At 42.3% G+C, this 26,198-nt stretch overlaps 1 protein-coding gene across 4 annotated transcripts in view; it reads right to left on the reverse strand.

Annotated features, from left to right (window-relative positions):
* CAMTA1 (calmodulin binding transcription activator 1) overlaps positions 1 to 26,198 on the reverse strand; it is a 992,433-nt gene that overhangs the window by 947,531 nt on the left and 18,704 nt on the right. For 2 of the 4 annotated variants that reach the window (XM_070768275.1, XM_070768276.1), the window contains exons 2-3: positions 14,598 to 14,667; positions 9,671 to 9,789 (exon numbers count right to left, since the gene is read on the reverse strand). In XM_070768275.1, coding sequence (XP_070624376.1) covers positions 9,671 to 9,789; positions 14,598 to 14,667 — 189 coding nt within the window. Of the gene's footprint in view, positions 1 to 2,645; positions 2,782 to 9,670; positions 9,790 to 14,597; positions 14,668 to 26,198 lie in introns of all 4 variants that reach the window. The other 2 variants (XR_011560832.1, XM_070768274.1) reach the window with 2 other exon arrangements.

The following is a 26,198-nucleotide window of genomic DNA, read 5'->3' on the forward strand; positions in this document are numbered from 1 at the left end:
GCTCCACTTTGTTAATTCCCAGGGCTGGAGCTCCTCCCACTTTCCCCACTTCTCTGTAAATGGAAACTGCATGGAAACTGCACGGTCTTTAACCATTACATTTACTTCAGCTCTGCATCCTTCACCAGACCAGAGAACACGCAAAGCCACTGAGAAAGCTTCAGGAAACCCACACAGCATGCCCACAGAATTCTCCCTAACAGAGAAATACTCTCCCAGACACATAGTTATCTTTCATCACAGTCACTCCAGCCCATCTGTGCTTTCTCATCCATCTAGAAAGGAGTTTCTTTTTGCGTCTTTTCTCCCCCCCCCCCCCCGGCTTTCAAAAGCATTAAAATTCGGGGCTTCCCTGGTGGCTCAGTGGTAAAGAACCCACCTGCTAATGCAGGAGACACGGGTTTGATCCCTGACCTGGGAAGACCCACATGCCGCACAGCAACTAAGCCTGGGCATCACAACTACTGAGCCCGTGGCTCTAGAGCACGGGAGCTGCGACTACTGATGCCCACACACCTAGAGCCTGTGCAACAAGAGAAGCTACCACCACGAGCAGCCTGCATGCCAATACTAGAGAGGAGCCCCGCTTGCTGCAACTAGAGAAACACCTGTGCAGCAATGAACACTCAGCCCAGTCAAAAATAAAAATAAACAAAAGCCTTAAAACCAGAAAACAGGTTATTTTTTAGGAACGTCTTTTCAAATTTCCACCAGAATTTCATAATCGAGATAATAGAACTTATCATTAGCAACATTTGATAGGTAATATTAAAAGGACTGGAAGGTGGGAGACAGGTAGAGAGGTAAGTAAGTAGATGCCGTCAGCTTTAGGGTCCTGCTGCTTTCAGCTCTCCAGGCCAAACAGAGATGGACAGGGAATGGGGTAGAGACCATCCTTCATGCTTCCTCTTCCAAAAGAAAACGTAACAAAAACTGGAGTATGAACAGAGGCCGCCTGCCCAGAAGGGGGCCAGCTCCACCAAGGCCAGAGGGACAGAAAACCCCCAACCCCCAACCTGCTGGGTGATGAAAATGTGGAATTAGATGGAGGTATACCATGTGTGGACACAGGACTGGAAAAGGTCAGTTTTCATTCCAATCCCAAAGAAAGGCAATGCCAAAGAATGCTCAAACTACCACACAACTGCACTCATCTCACATGCTAGTAAAGTAATGCTCAAAATTCTCCAAGCCAGGCTTCTGCAATACGTGAACCGTGAACTTCCTGATATTCAAGCTGGTTTTAGAAAAGGCAGAGGAACCAGAGATCAAATTGCCAACATCTGCTGGATCATCGAAAAAGCAAGAGAGTTCCAGAAAAACATCTATTTCTGCTTTCTTGACTATGCCAAATAAATTGACTATGACTTTGACTGTGTGGATCACAACAAACTGTGGAAAATTCTGAAAGAGATGGGAATACCAGACCACCTGACCTGCCTCTTGAGAAATCTGTATGCAGGTCAGGAAGCAACAGTTAGAACTGGACATGGAACAGACTGGTTTCCAAATAGGAAAGGACAAGGCTGTATATTGTCACCCTGCTTATTTAACTTCTATGCAGAGTACATCATGAGAAATGCTGGACTGGAAGAAACACAAGCTGGAATCAAGACTGCTGGGAGAAATATCAATAACCTCAGATATGCAGATGACACCACCCTTATGGCACAAAGTGAAGAGGAACTAAAAAGCCTCTTGATGAAAGTGAAAGTGGAGAGTGAAAAAGTTGGCTTAAAGCTCAACATTCAGAAAACGAAGATCATGGCATCTGGTTCCATCACTTCATGGGAAATAGATAGGGAAACAGTGGAAACAGTGTCAGACTTTATTTTTCTGGGCTCCAAAATCACTGCAGATGGTGACTGCAGCCATGAAATTAAAAGACGCTTACTCCTTGGAAGGAAAGTTATGACCAACCTAGATAGCACATTCAAAAGCAGAGACATTACTTTGCCAACAAAGGTCCGTCTAGTCAAGGCTATGGTTTTTCCTGTGGTCATGTATGGATGTGAGAGTTGGACTGTGAAGAAAGCTGAGCGCCAAAGAATCGATGCTTTTGAACTGTGGTGTTGGAGAAGACTCTTGAGAGTCCCTTGGACTGTAAGGAGATCCAACCAGTCCATTCTGAAGGAGATCAGCCCTGGGATTTCTTTGGAAGGAATGATGCTAAAGCTGAAAGTCCAGTACTTTGGCCACCTCATGTGAAGAGTTGACTCACTGGAAAAGACCCTGATGCTGGGAGGGATTGGGGGCAGGAGGAGAAGGGGACGACAGAGGATGAGATGGCTGGATGGCATCACTGACTCGATGGACGTGAGTCTGAGTGAACTCCAGGAGTTGATGATGGACAGGGAGGCCTGGCGTGCTGCGATTCATGGGGTCGCGAAGAGTCGGACACGACTGAACTGAACTGAACTGATTCCATGTGTGTACACACTACAGACCACTGAATGGTACACTTTAAACATAAAAATAAATGAAAAGATGATTAAGAATTAAAACAATAAGCAAACTCCCAAGCTGGCAACAGTGCTCGAGCCTCCACAACTGGAGAACTGGGCTTCAGACAAATCTTTAAAGCTCTCAAAGCACAACCTCACACCACCACCAAAGACACAAAAGAGGCCTAGAAGGCGTCTTACCTAACACTCAGCTGAATGGTGGCAGAGCCAAGACTATATAACCTGTTTCCAGCTGGCCAGTTCTGTATCCTTTCCCAGACATCGGTGATCCTTGCATTCAGTAAGGAAGTTTTCATCTCAAACATTAACTCATAATCTGAAAAAGTAAAACCTACAGCAATTATATTCTAGCACACAAACTCATTGTTCAAGTCTGTGATTTGTAATTACAATTGCAGGGGTACCCAGTAGTGTCATTTAAGTTGTTCTTAGACTAATGAGAAAAACCAGAAGTGAACCTAAGACTGACTGATATATTTGTGCCAAGGCCTAACGACAGGCTTAGAGAAATGCTTGCTGAGCAAAAAAACAGTTTATAAATAGTTCGGTGCGGGAGGGACAGGATAACTGCAGGGCACAAAGTAGTGCCATGTACCAAATTCAAATGAACCTGCCTGAGCCTGGATGGGACAGGGGTTGGGAGAGAATGGACACATGTGTGTGTATGGTGGAGTCCCTTTGCTGTTCAACTAAAACTACCACAATACTGTTAATTGGCTATATCCCAACACAAAGTAAAAATTTTTAAATAAAAATCCATTAAAAAAAAAAAAAAAAGAACCTGCCTGAGAACAGTCAGGACTATATTCACATTGCAAGGAACAATATAGATTTGGCAAAAACATCATCCACTGCATTTAACTAATGCTGTTAATATAAATTTTATTAGTTTTGTGGTCTCTTTTTATGTAATGTATATACTATTTGAGCTTTATATTCAAAGAAGAACTCTAACAATTAATAAAAATTATGCTGAGTTTTTTGTGTTTTTCCACATTTCATTCATTCAACAAATATTTATTGAACACAGAGTATGGGCCAAATATTCTTTTAAGTGCTACATTCTGAAAGAATATAATAAAAATAGTTTAGGTCAAACAGCACTGGGTCTACAGAAATTTTCTCCCTTTAAAGAAAAACTGCTTTACCACCTTAGATTTTATAAACATTACTGGACTCTCTGGACTCTCTGCACGTAAGATGTGCTTCTTTTACTGCTTGCTCCCTGAGGCCAAACCCACCGGTATCGCTCTCTTCACCTGCCTGCCGTCATGGATGTGGGGAGATGTCCCGCCCCCAGCATTTCAGTGTGCTCGCTCCCCTCTGCTATTGCAACACCAGAGTGACTGACACAGACTGCCTGATGAATAGGTCTGTGCTCACATGGATCGCAGTATCCATCCATTCACTTCACACCACTAAGTTAAACAGAGGAATTATGCTTAACTCAACTGCTACAAAATGATCACATTTAAAATTTGGTACCACACACTGTACTCAAAAGACAAAGGTGGTCACTCTGAAAATCTGGCTCTCTGTATGTACTGTGGGTCATACATGCATTTTCCTCCGTGTGTGTGCGCGTGTGTGTGTGTGTGTGCACGCGCATGCTCGGCTGCATGCAACTCTTTGCAACCCTATGGACTGTAGCCCACGAGACTCCTCTGTCAACCACAAAAGCCCTGCTTGACCTCAAAGAATGATCAGCTGCTGCTAAGTCGCTTCAGTCGTGTCCGACTCTGCAACCCCAAAGATGGCAGCCCACCAGGCTCCCCCGTCCCTGGGATTCTCCAGGCAAGAACACTGGAGTGGGTTGCCATTTCCTTCTCCAATGCATGAAAGTAAAAAGTGAAAGGGAAGTCACTCAGTCACGTCCAAGTCTTTTCGACCCCATGGACTGCAGCCTACCAGGCTCCTCCATCCATGGGACTTCCCAGGCAAGAGTACTGGAGTGGGTTGCCACTGCCTTCTCCAAAGAATGATCTGGGACCAGTCAAACCCTTAACACTGACAAAATCTCTCACTCACCTTTATAATCAAAAATGCTTTTCAGTTTAGCTTAAATGTGGGAAATATAAAGAGTCTTAAATGGTCTCCAAAAAATGTGTGTCTATGTTTCAAAAAGATAATATGTAAGTATACTACTTATCTGATATGAAGAGCCAATTCACTGGAAAAGAACCTGATGCTGGGAAAGATTGAGAGCAAGAGAAGGGGGTGGCAGAGGGATGAGATGGTTAGATAGCATCACCGACTTACTGGACATGAATTTGAGCAAATTCGAGGAGATAGTGAAGGACAGGGAAGCCTGGTGTGCTGCAGTCCATGGGGTCACAAAGACTTAGTGACTGAACAAGTACATGAGTAAGGCCAATAACTGCAAAAATTGCACCCCTTAATCTACAACTTTATAAGTTATACAAACAAAAATTTTAAATACAAAAATACTCAAGAATTTATACCTTTCCAAAAAAATGATTTTAAAAAATCCTAAAGGTGGGTTCTTGTTAAAATAATTGAAATGAAATATAATTTAATAATTTTCATAGTCATAAAGTCCATTTTTCTTACTTGAATATAAAAAGTTGGGGGGAGCAGTATTCAGGATTTAAAATGCTAATTCTCTCCCTATAAAAGGCATTATACCCGAGGGTTTTTTCTTCTTCAGCTTCTGTGGTATGATTGTATCAGCCTGTATGTGTACTGCTCCCTACACAAACATTTTTACCATTAAAAAAAATGCATTTAATATGAAAATCTCTGAAGCTACCACCACAAACCTTTGCAGCACTTCCTTTAAGATCAATACAAACTGGAATTCTTTTTTGTTTGCTTACTCTGGAGAAACTTTGTGTTAGAGGAAAAACAAACAAAAGAAAGAGCATTAATAGTTCAAAAATAGCAGCACACAAAAATGATCTGAACATACTGAAGGAGAACATTTTCATTATAAAAGGTTCATGGTGCTGCATTAACTTCACTTTGGAAGAACGCCACTGGAAACCCAGATCCAGCAAGGGGGGAATGCAGTAGTTATAACTTAAGTCAAAGAGCTAATTAATGACTAAACAAAAGAAATTTCAGTCTGGACAACATATATGGAGTACTAATATGTGTAATTATGAAGTAGTCGTTTGAGCAATCAGAAAGTTGCATTAGCATAATTATTTCTGGCTCTGGGCTTTAAAAATATCAATATTAACTTAAAATGCAGAAATCTCGTAATAGTTCACCTAATTATGTGAATACCTAAGTGATCATGAAATAAGAGTTGGTTCTCTAACAAATATGCTCTGTGTTGAATACATTTTTTCCTGCCCAGGATAAAAAAATCAAGCCTATCAACCTGCCAGTTACGCACAGGTACAGAATTTCTGTTTTTAATGTACTTTCTTCCTTACCTAGAGCCCACACATTAATATTCATTACTAAGAGTTGAAACTCCTTCTCTAACACAATCTACTACTTTTTCAAAATAATTCTCAGACAAAAATACATTAAGTTTAGGTATAATACTAGAAAATGAAAAATGAAGCAAATGAATAAAACAAAATGATCAGAAGTCACTAAGGAGGGCAAGACCTTGGGGAAGTCTTATCTGAAACTGTTCTTGGAACAGAACTGCAGAAAGTATGTGCTCCAAGATCAGGGGATGGGCTTGGACTCCCAAGGCCACCACTTTCAGGTGCTTTATTTAACAACTCTGCGGTTCAAGTCTCCTCACATACCATGTAAGAGTAATCACAAAACCTACCTCACAGGACTAGGTCAAGGAATAAACGTGAAGATTCACAGAAAGAACTCAACAGTGCCTAGCATGCAGTAGACGTTCAATAAATGGTAGCTGCCGTAATTATCATCATCATTATCATCTCCTGGGAAAAGAGTGTTTATGGCTGAGAAAGCATAAGCTAAAATTGATTTGTTTTTAGATACAACATTTATTTTGCAATTGCAAACAATATTCAAGAAGGGCAGGAGAGTTCACCTATCCCAATGAGTTAGAAAAGGTTAGAAGTGCTGAAGCAGGCCCTATAATCTCTTTTATTGCTAACAGTCTTCCTTTTCAGTGACTTTCAGCTTTACCAAAATTTGCATGTGAACCCACAATACTAATTTTACATCAACTCTTTTTAACCAAAAACTAAATTACACAGTGGATCTGTCAAGTACCCTAATGTGGTTAAGGGTTATGGGTCTTTAGATTAAAAGCCTGAAAGACACACCGCAGAAAGAAAGTTCCTGTGAATCAATCAACAACGTAGAAGAAATGAAGCTCAGACAGAGCCAGGCCCTGTCAAGTGTGCTATCTTGACCAAGTTATTTCACCCTTTTTACCAACAGTCCCTCATCTGTAAAAGGAAACACGCTGCATGTGAACGGGCACAATCTTGCTCCCCCTCTCTCAAGAGATGTACACACACCGGTCACAAGGTGGGTTTTCTCCAGTAACCAACCACAAGTGTGACCACACAGGTGTGAGGAAGGGCGCTTCTCAAAAGTACAGAGGAGTCAGATTCTACCCAGGAATTCAATTGTGCACACCTAGCAGAGAGAGAGCACCACGGGTGACAGAGAAAGGCGACAGCTGACGTCTAATCCAAGCAACCCCGGCCGCCAGTCTCCTTAGCAAGCAGATGCTGCTCAGAGCGTGAGATGGAAACACGCGTCGGCTGTGCTCACAACTGCGCTCGTGCAACATGCCCCTCCCTACGTGAGCGCCTGGTCCTGGCAAGTGGAAGCGACAGGAGCGTCATGTGTGTCCAACACAGCTCCTAAATACCAGCCAACTCCCTCACGCGTCCTCCACTGAGACACGGTTGTCCCCTCCAACCGCAGAGGGCCTCCACGCCCTGAGCCCCTGGAGAGATTCCACCAGTCCTTAAGGCTGCCTGACCATGAACCCACCTTTCCCGGGAATCTGTCCCCTTCAGGTCTCAGTGGTGACATAAAGGACAGCAGGCTGAAGGACAAACGAATTGTTTTGTTTCTATTACCCTAGCCAGTAAAAAAAGAAAAAAGGCAGGTAACGATCACCACATAACACCCTACAGAATTAACAACTGCTGTCACTCTAAGACGCCTCTATTTTTCCTGAAGCCAAAACTCAACAGGTAACAAAGCCAAAGTCCTCTACCCAGAAATACGGGCCAACCTTTGACTTCAGTTTTCTCGTAGGATTTTTCATCAGGGTTGAGCTGATAGATCACTGAAGGCGCCTCGGATCACAGGGGAGGAGGGCGGTGCCCTGGCCCCCACCAGCCAAGGCCCACCCCCTCATGTCCCCAACCCCATGTTCTCAGCAGCAGTGACCACTCCTGCAAACAGCCCACAGCTCTCAGATCCCAGTCTCACACTGCACGGGTCAGAGGGGAACACACTTCAGTCACACTGGGACCTAAACCACAGTCTCCAAGGAGCTACGTGAGCTGAGGTTCTAGAAGAAAATGCAGAACAACTTCTTATCTGCCTTTTAATCTGGTCCTCTCTAAAAATTCCTTATTGGATATTTTATAATGTATCTAAAATAATCGTAAGGTGGAACAAATCAATAATTTAGAGGTAAACAAATATGTGAAAGTTGAAGGCTGCGTTCAAAAGTTCCAAAAATGTTTTGAAACCACTGATCTAAATAATCTACCAACTAAATTTCTGACACTGTTACCTCCAGCTTTATAACTCTTAAGATCACTAATTTTAATTCACTAAGCAATTACTGGTTTCAACTGTAATTTCAAGTCAAAGGTAAAATAAATTGCCAATTACATAAAAATGTAATATTGAAAAAATTATATGCTTTGTTACATGTATAAATAAACCGAAACTGATGTATAATAACATAGCATCAAATCCTCTTTCAGGGATTACTAAGGAACATACTAAGTTTTTTAATATTTCATGACCTAGTTTTGACTTAGTGAACGGCTCCCAAATTGTATTATTTTGCTGACAGAGTAACGATCTATGATTAATTTTCAGCACATTTACTTTGTTTTCACGTTCAAAATGTCTGAAACAATTACTAGATGACTGATTAAAACAACAGGACTCTAAACCAGTTGTTTGTCAAAGGTATCTTGTCTAAGGGGGGAAATATAGTTTATGCAAATAATCAATACATACATACCTTTAAAGACGTTTAAAATCAGTTGAGACAAAACTATGAGGTTCTAGTGAGTATTTAAATATATAAACTAGGATAAGTGAAGAGACTCTCACATAACCTCTTGTAACAAAACAAAAGCATTTTAGGTCAAGAATTTGAGCAGAACAATTTTTAAAAAATAAAGGTAAATAGGCAGCACTATTTTCTTCTTGTATTTTAATGACCAATATAGGGTAGAGTTTTGTATTTATAACTTGGAAGTAAATGCTGAACCAGCAATACGAACTGATTTAGACCAACCTCGCAAAACCAATGACCCCAGCCATGTGAACTAAAGAAACAGAATTCCCAGCCTGATGGACACAGACCCAAGTCTCATCACCACGTGAAATGGGTATCACCCTGAACTGAAACAGATTTCAAAAAAAAAAGATGACAAAGCAATCCACCCTTAATATTAAGACTTCCAGATTAAGATTTACAAAAAATAAAAAAAAAAAATCATCCAAGAAGATAAAACTCTGACTCACTCTACTTCATCAACCTTCTAACTGGATATCAAATAAACAACCTACTACACAGCCTTCATTCTTCATACAAATGCCTTTCATTAAGGTAAACCAGTTAATTCTCCATGCAAACTTTCTTCATTAGAGAGGACCAGAGCCATTTTGTTAAAAAGAAGCCTGCCCTTCTCAATTCTACAGAAACTTCACATTGTCAAGACACTGCATGGTCTATGAACACTGGGGCTGTTCCTCTATTTATGATAGGAACTAAGCTTTAACTGAGATGCAGATAAGAGTCAACCACCAAATGCAAGACACCATAATGCAGGAAAACACAAAGACAGAAACTCATGCTATCTTAGTAAGTCAGCGTGCACATCTGAGATTTTTCAATGCAGGCCAGGCAGATCAGAGATTGTTCAAAACAACATGTTGGTCTTTGTGAAATCCAGATTCAGTATTCTTCTCATTCACAATTTCCTAGTTCAGTATTTTGAATTTTAAGCTAACATATAGTAGTACTGCGCAAGATGACCTAGCAAGTTTGCCCTTAAAAAAATTAATACCCCTAGAAATAGAAATTTATCTACCTCATTAGTGTTCCATCGGTGCCTCTCTTTGGGTAAACTTGAACATTTCGGCAGACATTCAAGCAGCTTTTTCGGTAAAAAGATTTTTACATGACTACTATTGCTGTTCCCATGATCATCTATAAAGAAGAAAACAGTAAATTCAGAGAAGATAATAGAGAAAAGCTCCTTTTAAGTACACTGGCAAGGTCAGAAACAGCAGCTCAGTTTAGTCACTGGGAGACCAAGAGCATCATCCCTCTTAGTTAACAGAACTCATTGACACACTTTTCAGGTAGATGGCAGCAAGACTGTGGTCAAGAGGCTCTACAGTAAGATGGAGCTCTTGGCTCCATGGCGAGCAAGTGAACAGGGAATAGCCCAGCAGCTGCCCAGAACCTAAGCACTGCTTTTAAAGGTTCTTTCACGAGGTTTCCATGAAGTACATCAAAATCACAAAATGAGTTAACCTCACAAAACCTAGAAATCTTCTGTTAACCAGGTGGAAAAGGTTGTTACATTTTTTAGGAAAGAGGAATTAAAATATAACTACTTACTTTCTTGATAAACTAATACTACTACTTCATCCTCTAAAATACAAATGAGACTTCTCCTTTCCAAAGAAAAGCACAAATCTGATAAATCTAAGGAATTTCAACCTGCAGGTAGCTACCTCAGTAATACAGAGGCTGGACTTTCTAGCCTAAATCTAAAAGCATATTTTAATTAATTTGAGTTATATATACATATCTATACACTTGATGCATTTCATCAAAATGTAACTCTTCTAAATTAATGAGGGACAAGTTCAAGACTCTCAGACTAGATGGTATGTCTGACTGACTACCTTTCCTTTATGTGTTATTTCATTCACTTACTTCTCTGAGTATCATTTCTTGTTTTATTCCTGTAACAAAGTCCCTTTGCCTGGCTGCAAACTTCTTGCCAGGTTTGACACATTTAGGTCAAAGTTTCAAATTACCCACTCCAATTGTTTTTTAATGCCAAATGGAAGCTCCAATATCTAAAGGGTACAAGGCATAACTGGGTACTAAGGAGCAACACATTAAAATACTGAAGACTGACTTAGCCCCCGAAAGTCATGGTTGACATAACTCACTCTGATATTGGGTGAAAAAGGGCTCCCAGTCAGGAGCCCAAGATTCTGGCCCAGTTCTGCTGCTTTCTAATTGTGTGACCTTGGGTAAGTTACTTAATATTTTCCTTTTTCCCAAATCAAGGAAAATGAGATAATCTCTAATTCTCCTCCAGGCACAGATCCCTACAGAATTTACTGTCACGTTCAGTAACTTTAAATGCCTTAGAGTTAAACAACCTTATATAGGCACAGAGGTTTATCAGTTAAGAATGCTGAAAGTGAAATACAGTAAGTAATACATTTTTCCAATCATTTACTACAATTTTGTTTAGCACAGACTACTTTTTGAACATGTGAAAAACATAAAAGAATAAAAAATAATTTTACAGTCCTAATAAAATCTTCTCCAAACATTTTTCATCTGATTAACACATTCCTTCTCAAGGAAAAAATCTTAACAGGAAAATATTGGGCATAGTCATAAAGTCTAAAAAAATTTACTACATCATATGGAGATATTTTATAGGAAGGAACTTAAGAGTTTTAGCGTACTAAATCTTTTTTGGTCCATGAACTACACAACCAATTGAATTATAATGCATATCCTCTATTTCTAAAAGCAGTATAAAAAAATTGAAAAACTTAAAAACTGACTGCTTTGAAGAATCCAAAATTTTAATTTAACAGCAGAATAAAATTAAACTTTTTAAAAAAATCTTGCTATGAAACTAAAAAAGAAAGTGTTTAACTAAAAGTTCATAGAAAGTTCTGTATGAATTACGCACCATAAAACCTTCGCAATTTTATGTGCTTATGCATGCTCCCTGCACTTCATCCTCCCAAGGGAGGTGCCATGGGCCATAAAACTTGAAAGCGCAGAATTCCAAATCACATGAGCCTTCACCTCCCTTCTCTCTTCTCCTAAAGTGGTTTTACTCTGCTTTTTAAAAATCTCCCATGATGTGTACAATCCTGAAAATAAAGGTGATATTCTAACATCTATACTCAATTCTGATATTTACCAATTACAGGGTACCTTTTATGAAAACGGTACTATGCTACTGTAGGCTTACTTTGAATTGTATATGACTAGCCATAGCTCTGAAAAACCTGTTCAAGTGTAATTCTGACAATGAACAGAACATTAAACCCAAGCTTCTAGTTCTATGTTTGTGATCATAACCTGATGTTAATTATCTGTCCTTTTAAGTCTCCTTGAAGAACCCCACTGTCCTGGGGCACAGAAAGCGAGTGAGTGAGTGAGTGAGTGAGTGAGTGTGTGTGTGTGTGTGTGTGTTTGTAAACAGAGACAGAGGAAGCACTCTTTTCAACAGCACACCTAACTGCTAGAGAAAAGGCTTCCATCTTCTACTCTGATACAAAATCAGGCAGTGGTGAATGGGCCCACAGGCTTTTAAAGAGGAAAAGGAAAGTGGCTGGGTAAGCACTGTCTCAGCTGAGGTTCTAAATTTAGCACTTTATGGAGCTGTGCAGCCATGGGTTCAAAAGGAAGAGAAGTATGACAGGCCAATGGGTTCCCCTTAATCAGTTTTTAAACTGTGCTATTTCCAGAATTTCAGGTTCACGCTAAATATAAATTAGATGTCTTTAAGAAACATAACAATGGGTGTATTTTCCCACAGTGCATTATGAAGATGGCAATTTTAATACTGGGAAAAGAATATCAGCAACTCCAAGAGCCAAAGCATTAAAACTCGTGTTTTCAGTTTTTCTAGTTAAAGTGGGATAAAAAGTAACTCTGCTTTCACATCAGACAAGAACTGCTCACATGGCTATATTGTGTTTTTTAATTAAATGTTGCTTTTTAATGTTTTTGGAGTAACTATAATTGATATAATAATTAGACAAAACATGTACCAGATATTAAATTCTTGTCTCAGTTCAAGGATTCTAACAGATCTTGAGTTAACACTGAAAATAAGCTATACGGGGGTTTCAACTGCATCTCAGTATTTAAACCCAAAGAGTAAAGCTCTGACACTGCAAAATGGAAGTGTCAACCAAATACAGTAGAACATTTCATTATCATTATCTTGCAAAATCTGCGTGTATGATATATGACTTTACAAAATCATTTTCTAACCTACTTCACAATAAAAATAACTAGTGAAGCTCCTGAAATTGACAGATGATTTGTTTGGCTGACAGCTATAATTCTAGAGAATGAACCATTCTTTCCAGTCAACCTTCAAATATTTTCCATATAATAATTTTAGAGGCATAGTATAACTCAACTGGAACTTTCTAAAATGTACAAGAGAACTCACTTAGTTAATTAGCCAAAACTTATTTTCATGGTTTATTTCTAAATTTGAGATTTCACATCATCAAATCCTTCATTTAAATCCAAAGAAATATATTTGACCTTTTCTTTGGAACACACTGTTGACGGCTACAAGGTAAGTCATAACTGTATTAACTCTAACCTGGAAATAATGCATCCATTTTTGGTTTTATGAATAATTATAAACTGTATTCCAATCAAGTTGATGATTAACCTCTCAACCTCTAGAACAAACTGTTCAAAATAAGTTGGTCTAATGGTGTATCAAATTGCTAAATCTTACTGGAAATATATTTGATCAACAACTTGAAGTGGTAAAATTAAATGGAAGCTCTACAATTTTCTGTTTAGCTCTAATTATTATGTGCTTAGATTTAATTAGTAGGATAGGAACTGATTCAGGAAAACATAAGCGCGTATTGTTAAATCCAACTCAGCACAGAGCTCACAGCAGCAAACACTGCCATTACTGACCTAAGACCTGCAAATCACTATTCATCCAAAGTAAATATTAATTAAGCACCAACTATGTGCCAAGCATGGGTATGATTTCCTCTTATTCCTTCCAGAGAAATTCTCCAAAATGAATTAAAACTCAGTTGTCATTATCCAAAGGATATTTAAAAGGCTGAAAAAAAATTTTTTAACAGAAATAAGTAACTCGTTTTGCTATTTCACAACCCCTGTCCTCTTCTTAGAGTGGGTGTGATCATCTGATTTTACCCTTTCTGTTTTCAGGTGGCCCAGACACCCTCTCCCTGACAATCACACTACCAAACCTCTGACCCAGGTTCAGGTCAGCTCAGACTCAGCTTTAATAAACTCCTCTATCTGAATTTACATTTTCGACCTAAAAACATCTAGGCGGGGGCAGATAAAGTGGGGGAGGCCCAGTAGCCTTGAGACCAACTACCATCAATTTGGGTTTGGGGCATCCTCTCCTGCTTCATTCCATTCAATTTTCATTTGAGCCACACGTGATCAAGTACATTTATCTTCTACTGTTTATGAGGGAGCAGACATTTGTGAGACTCTATATCAGGCATCCAGAAAGGATTTTACATTAGACTCTCTCGTTGAATTTTCGCAATAACCCACCTGGGCATAATTATCCCCATTTTACAGATGAAGAATCTGAGGTTCAGATTAATTTGCCCAAGATCTACAGCTAGTAAGTGGCTCACATAGGATTCAGACGTGACCTCTGGCTTTTCCACGATACCACAGGCTCCAACTCTATGGAATTTGACACTAGAATTCCGAAGTTGTGGTATTTTAGGATAGCTAACATTTGCAGAATGCTCTGAGTTTCCCATGTGATTAAACTCTCTTCTTTTTTTAATCTTCACAGAAACTTTACAAGAGGAGTTTTGTTTTGCTACCCTCAGAAGGATTAAGTAACTCATCGAAGATCACACAGCAAGTTTAAGGCAGAACCCAGGTCTTCTCACTGCTGATCCCAGGCCTTCCTGCACTACAGCGATGGAGCCACTGTCACTGCCAAGCCCACCCCTTCCTGTAAGTCAAAAGCTTTCGAATCCTACCTTCTAGAGGTGGCACGGTGTTGAGAACACAGTAGGTGCTAGTTCCGCAGAATACACTTTGGGAAACGCTCTAAGGAAACAGAAAATAAAATGTAAAACTAATCTTTGAAAAAGATAAACACTGGCTCTTCTGTGATATTCCTGCCAAAGATGCAAAACCTGAATCTAATCATGAGGAAACATCGGACAAATCCAAATTGAGAAGCATTCCACAGAATGACTGGCCTGGAAACTAAGAGCGGCAAGGTCATGAAAGTCAAAAAAGGACTGAGAACCGTTCTGGATTAAAGGAGGCTGGAGAGACAATAAAGTGCAACCTAGGGTCCCACTGGGCCTCTCCCTACCAGGTCAGCACTGGGTCAACCAGCACCAGTGGAAGAGCTCAGAGGATTCGACGGTACAGATGCCTGGGTGTTCACTCCTGATTTAGATTCCTGTATTGTGGTGATGGAAGAGAATGTTCTTGCTTGTAGGAAACACATAATAAAAGATCTGATGCTGACAGCACATATCAGCAGCTTACTCTCACATAGTTCAAGAGGGAAAAAGTGTCCTTTGCACACTATATCTGTGATTTTTCTGTCAGCTTAAGAGTATTTCAAAATATAAAACATGTACATGGAAAAAGACACATACTGGTGAACCTGTATTACCTGCGTAATCTTTTAAGAGGGAGCAAACATGGGCTATAAGTAACTTGTTAGGAAAAAGAACCAATGCCATTTCATTCTGCAGCTCAGTCAACATTCAACGACATTATTACCACTTCCCAACAGTAAGGCCCAAACCCAACCCATTCAAAAGGATGGATCTATGCATGCCCACCAGCAGCACGGCAGGGGATGAGTCAGGAAGAAGCTAGAGGACCAGGTCTCTGCCCTCAGGATGCCGCAGGTAGATAAAATTAAAAGCTTTCATATAAAAACCTACCCCATGGTAACTTAAAAAAAGGGGTGGGGGATTTCTTTTGAGTCTCGCCAGCCAATGATTTGGGGTCCTTGTCTGTTCAGTTGCAGTATTAAATAAATTTCTAGACTATTCCTCCAGCACTATAAACCACAGATTTATATACCTAGAAAACCAAAGCTAGTTCAACAATCACCCTCAACATTTTATGTTTAAAAAATAAAAAGCTGTTCTCTCACTTACTAGCTGTCCCTAGGAAAGTAATTTAACCTGTGTTACTTCATCAGAAAAAAAAGTACAGAAGATAACTCTATCCCCCAGCTGAGGGTAGCTGCAAGAATTGGATGGGGTAATGCATATGGTTGTGCTTTAGATTCAAAAGTACCACTCAAATATAAAACGCCATTGTTACTATGGCTCACAAGTATAATCCACAAAATGCAAGCATTTTCTGAGAATAAGTTCATAACTGCCTGGATTTTTTGTGCCACAGTAAGGGTTGAAATCTGACTGAACTTACTTCTGTGAATTTCCAATTTTCCTCTCCATCGACGGTGAGCAAGTGCTTCACCACAGAGCAAGTCTTTCTCCACCCTGTAACCCCTAGCTACCAGGACAACCATCAGTTCCCAATTATTTATTTCTTGTTTCTGAAAAATTGTTCCAGGACTTTACTGTCTTCCTTCTGCCTGATTTAATCAATAGTGATAATTACCGATCACCAATCTAGGCCTGAGGATTGCTGTCCCTATGAACCATAGACTAACTTCAGAATTCACATTCCTTTGGAAAATTCAAAATTAGTCTCTCCCCCGACCCCCCCCAGTGTAGAATTCTAGGCTTCCGGCAACATCCGTGGGCGTCACCAGCAGCAGCCTTCTCATCACAGTAACACAACATCTCATCTTAATGTGGTTTCCAAATGGAAGCTGGAAATTTTATAATGTTAAAAAGAATGTTTTACATTCAAGACAACGTTTTCTGGCTTTCTATTACCAAGAAAAAAAACAGACAGCTCAGGTTTGCCACCAATCATGACGTCTCACACAAGTTTTCAAAACCACTAATGGACAGAGGAACACATGAATGAATGGCTTCATAAGAACACCTTTCCACCTGACTCCTGAGTCTGATGACAGGCAAATGTGTGGCAAGATATACTGAATAACAAACTGAAAGAAATGAACACAAAAAAACAACAAACAACATGCGGAACAGAAATATCAAGAGCAACCAACCATGATTTCCCAACATGCTACCATAACAAATGAAGTCTTAATAGTTAATTTGACCAGGAAAGAAACTTACTCAACCTGAGAGTGAAACTGAATGTCATCCTAACCTCAGAAACACAATGTTCTCAAAGCAAACAAGGCAAAACAAGCTAACTCACATAAGCAATGGCTGCCTTGCAGTAAGCACCCAAGGGCCAGATCTGAGCTAGGTCCTGTCAAGGGACCCGAGGTCTATTTCTAGACCTGGCTCTGGGAGGGAGGGAGGAGGGTCTGTGGGTCTGTAGTTCTGAGCCCAGGACCACCACCCCCTACAGACAGGCCTGGGGAAGACAGTCAAGCTCTCAGTGCACAGGACACAGCAGAGTGGGGAAACAAGCCAGCTCTGGGTCCAGTCTCCGTGCTGCCCTCACGCTGCCCTCGCTGGCTGGCTCTGAAGCCTGACTCAGTCACGCACACACCCCGCCCCCTGTTTCTCGGGAGCCTCTCCCACCCTGACCTCTGACACAGGTGAGCGGCCAGACTGGTGCCGCCTGAACAGGCTGCGCTTCTCTCCAGATGCACCCCTCTTTATCTCCTTCCAGGCACCCCACACCTATTAAGGGAGCACTTCACATGCACCAGACACCGTCCTGGGAGCTGGGACCCAGCAGTGAACAAAAGGGATGAAGGTCTGTCTCATGGAGTATCCGCCAGTGGGAGAGGCAGGTGGAGAGTGGGATAAGAGCTGTGAAGGAATAAAACAGGGTGATGCGCCACGACGAGGAACCGGGCAGGGGACGTGCCACGACGAGGAACCAGGTAGGGGACGCGCCACGACAAGGAACCGGGTAGGGGACGCGCCATGACGAGGAACCGGGCAGGGAACGCGCCACGACGAGGAACCAGGTAGGGGACGCGCCACGACGAGGAACCAGGTGGGGACACTCCACGACGAGAAACCGGGTAGGGGACACTCCACGACGAGGAACCAGGTGGGAACAACAAGGAGCCGGGTAGGGGACGCACCCCGACAAGGAACCAGGTAGGGAAAGCTCTACTCTGAAAGCATATCCACATGTGGGTCGAGGGAACTACCCGATTAGAGCATCAGGAAACCTTGACTTGAGCACTCACTAGGCTGAGCGGCTCTTAGTGTGGCTGCACTTCAGTCATCGAGAAAGATTTTTAAAGTTCTGGTGCCCAGGCTGCAATTCTGACCATGTAATGCACACAGGGATGGAACCCAGGCAGCAGTATTTTTTAAAGGTTTCCAAGTGATCCCAAGATGTATCCAGGGATCGGAACTACTGAGATCAACAGCTGTGTGAGTTTTCTCCAGAGAGAAGTGGGAGGGTGACCTTGAGCAGGGCATCTCCACTGCAATGCACATGTGGGTCATCTGAGGATCTCTCAGCTTCTGACTCACGGGTCTGAGTGTGCCCGAGACTGTGCCTCTAGGAAGGCCCCATGACTCATGGCCACACCTGGGCTATCAGGAACTAGACGATCGGAAAGATCAGGAATTAATCTAATAAAGATCCTTCCAGTCCCAACACTTCGGATGGCACAATTCCATGAATTCCTAATGGCCTACGAAAGGACTCTTGATTGTGGACACAAACTATAATGCAAAACTGTACCAGGAAAGCCAAGCAACAGAAGCAATGGAAACTACAGGGATGGTCACTTAATTGAGTTCAGGGTCCAGAGTCTGCCAGAAGTGCCTGAGAGGGGACAGAGGAGCTCCTGAAAATACACTCCCTGCTTTCAATAAGTACATTTAATTGGAGACAATGGTAAAAAGAAAAAAAAGTAATGAAATAATGCATGATTTATTAAAGGCTAAAGTGAGTTGATAACTGTGGAAAACCAGTAACTATCTGTGTTTTGAGCACAAACTCTTTGGGGGCGCAGAATATGCTTTATCATTTTTGTCTCTCTTCAGAGAACCTAGGTCAGTCAGTGTGTTACACATAGCTACACTTATTTTATATATTTACATATATATATACACACACACACACACTATATAGAATTCTGGATGACAGAATAAATGAAACAAAATGCTGTATAACAAGAAATGATAAGTGGCTTTTGGACAGAGAAGCAGCATGATGAAAACTGTATTTACAGTTCTTTGAAATAAGCACTGGCAATGTTTAAGACTCCACAGAGTCCCTTTAAAGCCAACTGAGGACCCACAGAAAGGCCACACTGAATGCAGTAAACCAGTTGTATCAATTAAAAGTGACACGTCAAGAAGATTTTTGCCATGGAGTTTTAAACTGATTCTTGAAATTCACTGATCATTACATATGACGTGACATATAAATAATCAAAATGAAGGCAGAGTCCAAAATTCTCAGCACCTTTACTAGACTCACCAGTTTTGCCTAGCATTGTTAGGCAGGCTAACTCAGAACGAACTTTATCATGGCTCAAATACCATAAATATTTACTTCTTGCTCATGTAGAGTCCACAACAGTAAGTCAGAAGGCAGCTCTCCCCCCAGCCGTGGCTCTGGCCCCAGATCTCCTTCCATCCTAGGCACGAGCCTTCCTAGTTCACTGGGCTCTTCTGCAGTAGCCAGCAGACAGGAAAGGGCACGGAAATCCTGCAGAGGGAGGGCCCTGGGGCCAGGCCTGGAAGTGGCTCCCTTCTTGGATCTCATGCCATTGGCTAGAATACGGCCACTAAGCCACGCCTAACCATCGGGGAGGCTGGGAGATGCGGTCTGGCTACCTGCCCGGGAAGAGGAGACTGGTTTTGTGATCAGCTCACAGACTCTGCCACAATGCCATTTGTAATTATTTTTTTTAATTACAGAAGAGTCAGTCCTCTCAAAAATGCGTTCTGAACCTATAACCTCCACCTTTAATCCCTAAAGCCATCCAGCATCTAAACCCAATCTAGTAGTTTTTCTATACTGATAAATATTTTTCTATCATATTCAAAATAAGACTGTACCTAGGGCATCCTTGAAGGGATGTCTGGCTTTTCCAGTACTTAATGTCTGGCACATAATACAAGCTCAAATATTTGTTGAATTCATGGATAAACAACATTCCCAGAAGTTCATGGAAAGGAAAAAGAGTGGTCCCGTCCCTTGCCCTGGTGATTGGCAGGGTTCACTGAATAATGACCATCAGTCTTTTCAAGAATCTCTGTCTCCCTCTTCTAAGGCCACCCCGAGTAGCCACCCATCCTCTGGTCCGTGAACAATCAAGCAGTAAGACAAAAGTTCCTTCTGACCCACTAAGAAGAATGAAGGGGTGAAAATACTCTGCCATGTTCACAGACACCAACAGAATCAAGGCTACCATTTGTGGTGATAGCACAGGCCTGTTTAACAGAGGGCAACAACACAGGGCCTGTCAAAGACCAGCCTCCGGAGGCCTCCAGAAAACCCTCCAGCTGATGACCTCAACGACTAGAGAAACACCATGCACCCTAAACACAAACCACAAAGGGTCAGCAGGGGGAAAAATTACATGGCATACTACAAAAATATTTCATGCTCACATATTACCCTCTTTTCAAGAAGTTTAAAATATACTGTAAGTGTGACTATAATAATCTTCCCAACACTCCTATGGGATAAAGACAAAATTAAAGCGTGTACTCAAGTTAAAAGGAGTGGTGGCTGACTTCCCACTACTAGGGCCGGCGCAACAAGAAAGTGAGGCAGTAACCTCTAAGGTAAGTGGGGCACAAACCATTTTAGGCTCTCAAATTGAGTTCAACACCTAGAATTGAGTTCAAAAGCAAACAAGTTGCTAAAACAGACCACAAAACGGTTGTAGGTCTGAGATGCTTACACAGGAACTAATACTACAATCTATCAAGCCTGATTTATGACCTAAGAAATCACATTAATTGATTCACTATTACCAGAGATTCATGTAAAGCGTAAAGTGATTTAAGAATGAAAAAAAAAAAAATCTTCCTAGCTATGAATCACAATATCATTAGAATTTCTATAAATTTAATTTGGCTAGGAAGCCAGTATACTCAATACTCTGAAAATAATCAAAGAGCATTTATTAAACATCCTCATTTGTAAAAATAGATTCCAGCAGGACATATTCAGAAAAAAAAAAAAGCTACATGAAATTTAAAATTACACTTTTTTAGGAGCACTTATCATTACTAATACTGATAACTTTTTTAACTCCTCAAAGAGAGAGAGCTATCAACCCAACAGGCTAGGCATTTTATTTTATTTGGTATTATGTGCATTTAACAAAGGCTTCCCAGGTGGCTCAGTGGTAAAGAATTCACCTACCAATGCAGGAGATGCAGGTTCCATCCCTGGGTCAGGAAGATATCCTGGATAAGGAAACGACAACCCACCCCAGTATTCTTGCCTGGGAAATTCCCATGGACAGGCGGGCTACAATCCATGGAGTCACAAAGAGTTGGACACAACGATTAAACAACAACATTTAACAAGCACTTTCACATATAAAATCTTACTTTGGCCCAACAGGCAGCAGCGCAGACATTATGTCTATTCCAGACACCAAGGCCCAGGCACAGACACTGGTCGAGGGCCACAGGCGGGCCCTTGGCAGAACCCGGAGGAGGTCTCCCTGCAGGACTCCTGGGCTCTCTCCACACAACACAGGCTCCCCCCCAATAATGCAGGGACTCAACACAAAAGCTAGGGCAGAAAAAGTTCACAAGCTGCTGTGACAGAAAAGCTCCAGCATACGATCAACATGGAAGAACACCCAGGAATCCATACAGGGAGTCTGACACCCTAAAGGAAAGACCAGCTACACACAAGCCTGATGCCAACCTGCTAAGAAGCTTTTCCTGATTCTCTAACATTTTCAGTCCACGAATCACAGATCACCTATCACTTGCTGTAGCCCCCTAACTAAAATCTCACCAAAACCAAAGGAGAGGAGGACACCATTTTGCCTAACAGAGCAGTAAGTGACATGCCTCCTAAATGGAACCCAGTGGCGTGGGGACTCACCTGATTCAAACGCAACCAGAACTAGAAAGGATACAAGACACACTCGGAGGCCAAAAGAGATTGGTCCACGCCCGAAAGCTCACACACTTCTCTGTGAGAAGGACGCCCAAGCCCAAACCCAAGCTGAATTACTGTTACACCACTCAGTTCTACTGAGCTTGATCATCAGGTTGCCAAGCCCAGAGGAGGTCAGAAGCAACAAGTCAGAAGGCAAAGGACAGCAAGAGATGGACAGACAACTGGAAGCAAGAGTGACAAGAGACAGCAAGGACAGATTTTTGAAAAACTACACACAAGGACTTGAAAGGCACCACAGTTTGGGGTCATTTATCATAAAAGCAAACAGTCTACTCCAAAAGTCCTAAAAATAATCACAGCATTAAAATAAAGCCCAGTTCCATAACTTAGGTACAACATAATGAACCCAGTTAACAAGCTACATGTATGGTACAGTCTGTGTGTTCTACTAAACACGGGGGGAAAGTAGTACAGTTAATGCCTTCTGTCTGCGAATCTTACATTCCAAAAGATACTTCCACATGAATGACCTCATTTGATCCTCAACAACATCCTACAGCAAGCAGAGCAGATACCTCCACTGGCCAAGAATTTGCAGATATATAATTCAATCTTAGCCAAGGCAGAGGGTTTATCAATGGCCATGATAATCCTGTTGTATTCCTCTGTGAATTCATCTCACAGGAGAGCGCACTTCCAGAGCACCTATGCCCCTCGATAGGGGATGAAGAGAGAAGGCAGGGAGCTTCCTGAAAAGGGTCATCAGCGTGACACAGCTGAACCTGGAACTTCACCTTCAAAACCCCATCCTGCCTCTGTGCCCCACAGCCCTCTTTCTAAAGAACCGTCCTTTGCTCTCTCACGCCATCACCCTCCCCTTGTAACGCCATGGGGGACTACCCGTGACCCCACCCCCTTAGTGAGCACACACTCCTGTATAAACTCCCCACCTTGAGTGTGCAATGGACGGACAGATTTGCTTCTCACAACAGAACGTGTCACTGAGACAACACCTCCATGATGAGGCAGCGTGTACAGTGCCTCCATCCGGCTGGCGGACACTCCTCTGCTGGCTCTGATGAAGCAGCTGCCATGTTGGGGAGGCCCATGAGAACTATGGGACTCAGAAGAGTGTCCATCCCCAGCTGGGCCTTCAAATGTGACCCCAACCCTGGCTGACAGCTTGACTTCAGGCTGTGAGGTCCTGAAGCAGCAGATCAAGCAAAGCCCTCCCTGAACTCCTGACCCACAGGGCCAGGTAACAAGTGTGTCCTTTCTATAAACCACTAAGTTTGTAGTAATTTGTTACAGCAGCAAAGATAACTAATACACCCATCAGGGCCTAGTAATCTCTTTTCTCAACTTCACTATTTAACTAAGTTGTTTCACTAAGTTGAGTTTTTCTCAACTTAGTCATTTCACTATCATTTGATCAACATTCTCCATTTACCACCAAAACTCCTGAAAGAATTATCTACTCTCTCTTGCTACCTTTTTCTCATCCTCTCAACTCACTATCAAACCAACAAAATCAGTACTTTTTTCTTAGTCTTTATTCTACTTAAACTCTTGGCATTACAATGGATAACTCCTTACAACCCTGTGTACTGAAGCATGTCTGATTTTGTGTTCTCATTCTCCCACCTCTCTGGCCATTCTTCCTGGTCCTCTCCCCCCATCTGACACTTAAATGGAGGCATTCACCACATTTCTGCCCACAAAGCCCCTCTTTTCTCTCATGACAATTTCACCCACTACTATGACTTCTACTAATTCATCTGAACTGATTCATTCCTTCAACCAACAGGCACTGGGCAGAGATGGAGCCACAAGAAAAGACAAATGAGGTCTCCACATTCATGAAACTTACTTTCTCCACCAGAGGCCCCTCCAAGTCTACTCACCACCCTTTTCCACCCTGTCCTGTGCCAGGAAGGCTGACCTCTACGGACGCCATCACCAGGCTCCTTTGCCGTCTGAAAGTTCAATGAAGAAGGAAAACAGGGTGACAGGAATGACTCCCTAATCTCTGATCTGCACTCCCAAAGGTCATACTGTGCATAGACATGCTACAACAACCCTAATTACACCTGAAATAGAAATGACACGTTTGCATCCAGTCACCCCAAAAGACGCTTACTCCTTGGAAGAAAAGTTATGACCAACCTAGATAGCATATTGAAAAGCAGAGACATTACTTTGCCAACAAAGGTCCATCTGATAGTCAAGGCTATGGTTTTTCCTGTGGTCATGTATGGATGTGAGAGTTGGACTGTGAAGAAAGCTAAGCGCCAAAGAATCGATGCTTTTGAACTGTGGTGTTGGAGAAGACTCTTGAGAGTCCCTTGGACTGCAAGGAGATCCAACCAGTGCATTCTGAAGGACATCAGTCCTGGGTGTTCTTTGGAAGGAATGATGTTAAAGCTGAAACTCCAGTACTTTGGCCACCTCATGCGAAGAGTTGACTCATTGGAAAAGACCCTGATGCTGGGAGGGATTGGGGGCAGGAGGAGAAGGGGACGACAGAGGATGAGATGGCCGGATGGCCTCACTGACTCGATGGACATGAGTTTGGGTGAACTCCGGGAGTTGGTGATAGACAGGGAGGCCTGGCGTGCTGCAATTCATGGGGTCACAAAGAGTCAGACACGACTGAGCAACTGAACTGAACTGAACCCCAAAACATGGGCTTCCCTTGTGGCTCAACTGGTAAAGAATCCACTTGCAATGCAGGAGACCTGGGTTCAATCCCTGGGTTGGGAAGATCCCCTGAAGAAAGGAAAGGCCACCCACTCCAGTATTCTGGCCTGCACAATCCCAAGGACTAACTATGCAGTCCATAGAGTGGCGAAGAGTTGGACGTGACAGCAACTTTCACTTTCACCCCAAACAATACCCCTCCTCACCCCTCACTCAGTTAATGGCCTCACCTGACACCAGTTGAGGTGCAAAAGCTAGAAGTCACCTTCACCTCTTCTCATCCCTCAGAGCCCATGGTCAGTCAGTCACAAAAGTGTGTTTCTCTCGCACATCCACATACAACTCAGTCACACCAGCTTCTTTTTCCAATTGACTGCTACCAACATTCTCGTCAGGAGCTGTTTCCTGCCAACTCCAGTCCTTCCTCTTTGCGCAGTCATTCATTCAAACAACATTTACAGGTGGCAGGTGCTCGAGCCTCTGGCCACTGAAGATGTAGCTCTAACTGAAGGAGAAAGAGCAGTAAGCCAGCGGCGTCAACACAACCATAATGTGCCATGAGCAGGAACACCATGAAGTGCTACAAGTGAGCCAGGAAGGGCGTACAATCCAATCTGAAAAGAAAGGCAAGGCCCAGAGGGCTTCTCAACAAGTGTGATTTAAGGAGGGACCCAGAGGACAAGCGGAGGCAGTGGACAGAACAAATGCGTGAGTACACATGTATATGTTTTAGAGGAAAGCGCACCTTCTAAGCCAAGGCGATGACAACACTCAAGACGTAAAACCAAGAGAAAGTGTGGTGCCCTGGGACAACCAGAATCTAAAAGAACTGACCACAGCTGGAAAACAGAAAGGAAACTGGAGCAGTAAGCAGGTGGCCCTTATTAGCACCTTCAAGGAAAAGGGATTAGCCAATCAACCCCACTCCTATGCTAAAGAAGCAACTCTAGAAGCTGCTCCCAAAGCAGAGAGAACAGAGGCCAGACTCCTCAGTGTGCCTTCCCAGCCTCTACACCTGCCCCCTACCTACTTCTCCAGGCTCATCTACCCACACACACCAGGAATCCCAGCCCCAGGACTCCTGGCTGTGAGCCTCTGCCTCATCTCCTCCACTAGGAAACTCTCCTCAAACCACCATGTTTGCCTGTCAAGGATGCGGCCGAATTCTACCACTTTCCAGAAGTCCTCCCGGGTCCTCCCAGAGCCTGATGACAGCATTCCTCACTTGCATCCGCATCTGCTCCCCTGCATACCGGAAGCTTCTGGAATATTATGAACAGAAGTGAATCCTAAATTCCAAGACTAGGGAAAATGTTCAGAAAAATATTCGATTTACCAGTATTACACTCCTAAGTAAACAACCAAAGAAGGTCATGAAAAAAACAAATATTTTTGAATTGTATAAATACAATCAACCAAAAGCCTAGATTTCTGTATGTTTTCAGAAAGTATCTCTAAATAAAGATGGCGACACACTGCCTGATAAGATTAAAAAAACAGTGAGTAAAAAAGCCCAGAAAGGCTAAGTTACTTGCTCAGAATAAATTCACAAGGCACCTAAGGGTTAAAGACCAGAGTCAAGTCTTCAGATCAGATCAGTCGCTCAGTCGTGTCCGACTCTTTGCGACTCCATGAATCACAGCACGCCAGGCCTCCCTGTCCATCACCAACTCCCGGAGTTCACTCAGACTCATGTCCATCAAGTCAGTGAGGCCATCCAGCCATCTCATCCTCTGTCTTCAGGGACCCCTCAAAAGCTACAAGCAGCCAGATATACC

Source organism: Bos indicus, chromosome 16 (genome assembly GCF_029378745.1).
Source record: "Bos indicus isolate NIAB-ARS_2022 breed Sahiwal x Tharparkar chromosome 16, NIAB-ARS_B.indTharparkar_mat_pri_1.0, whole genome shotgun sequence".
NCBI lineage: Eukaryota > Metazoa > Chordata > Mammalia > Artiodactyla > Bovidae > Bos > Bos indicus.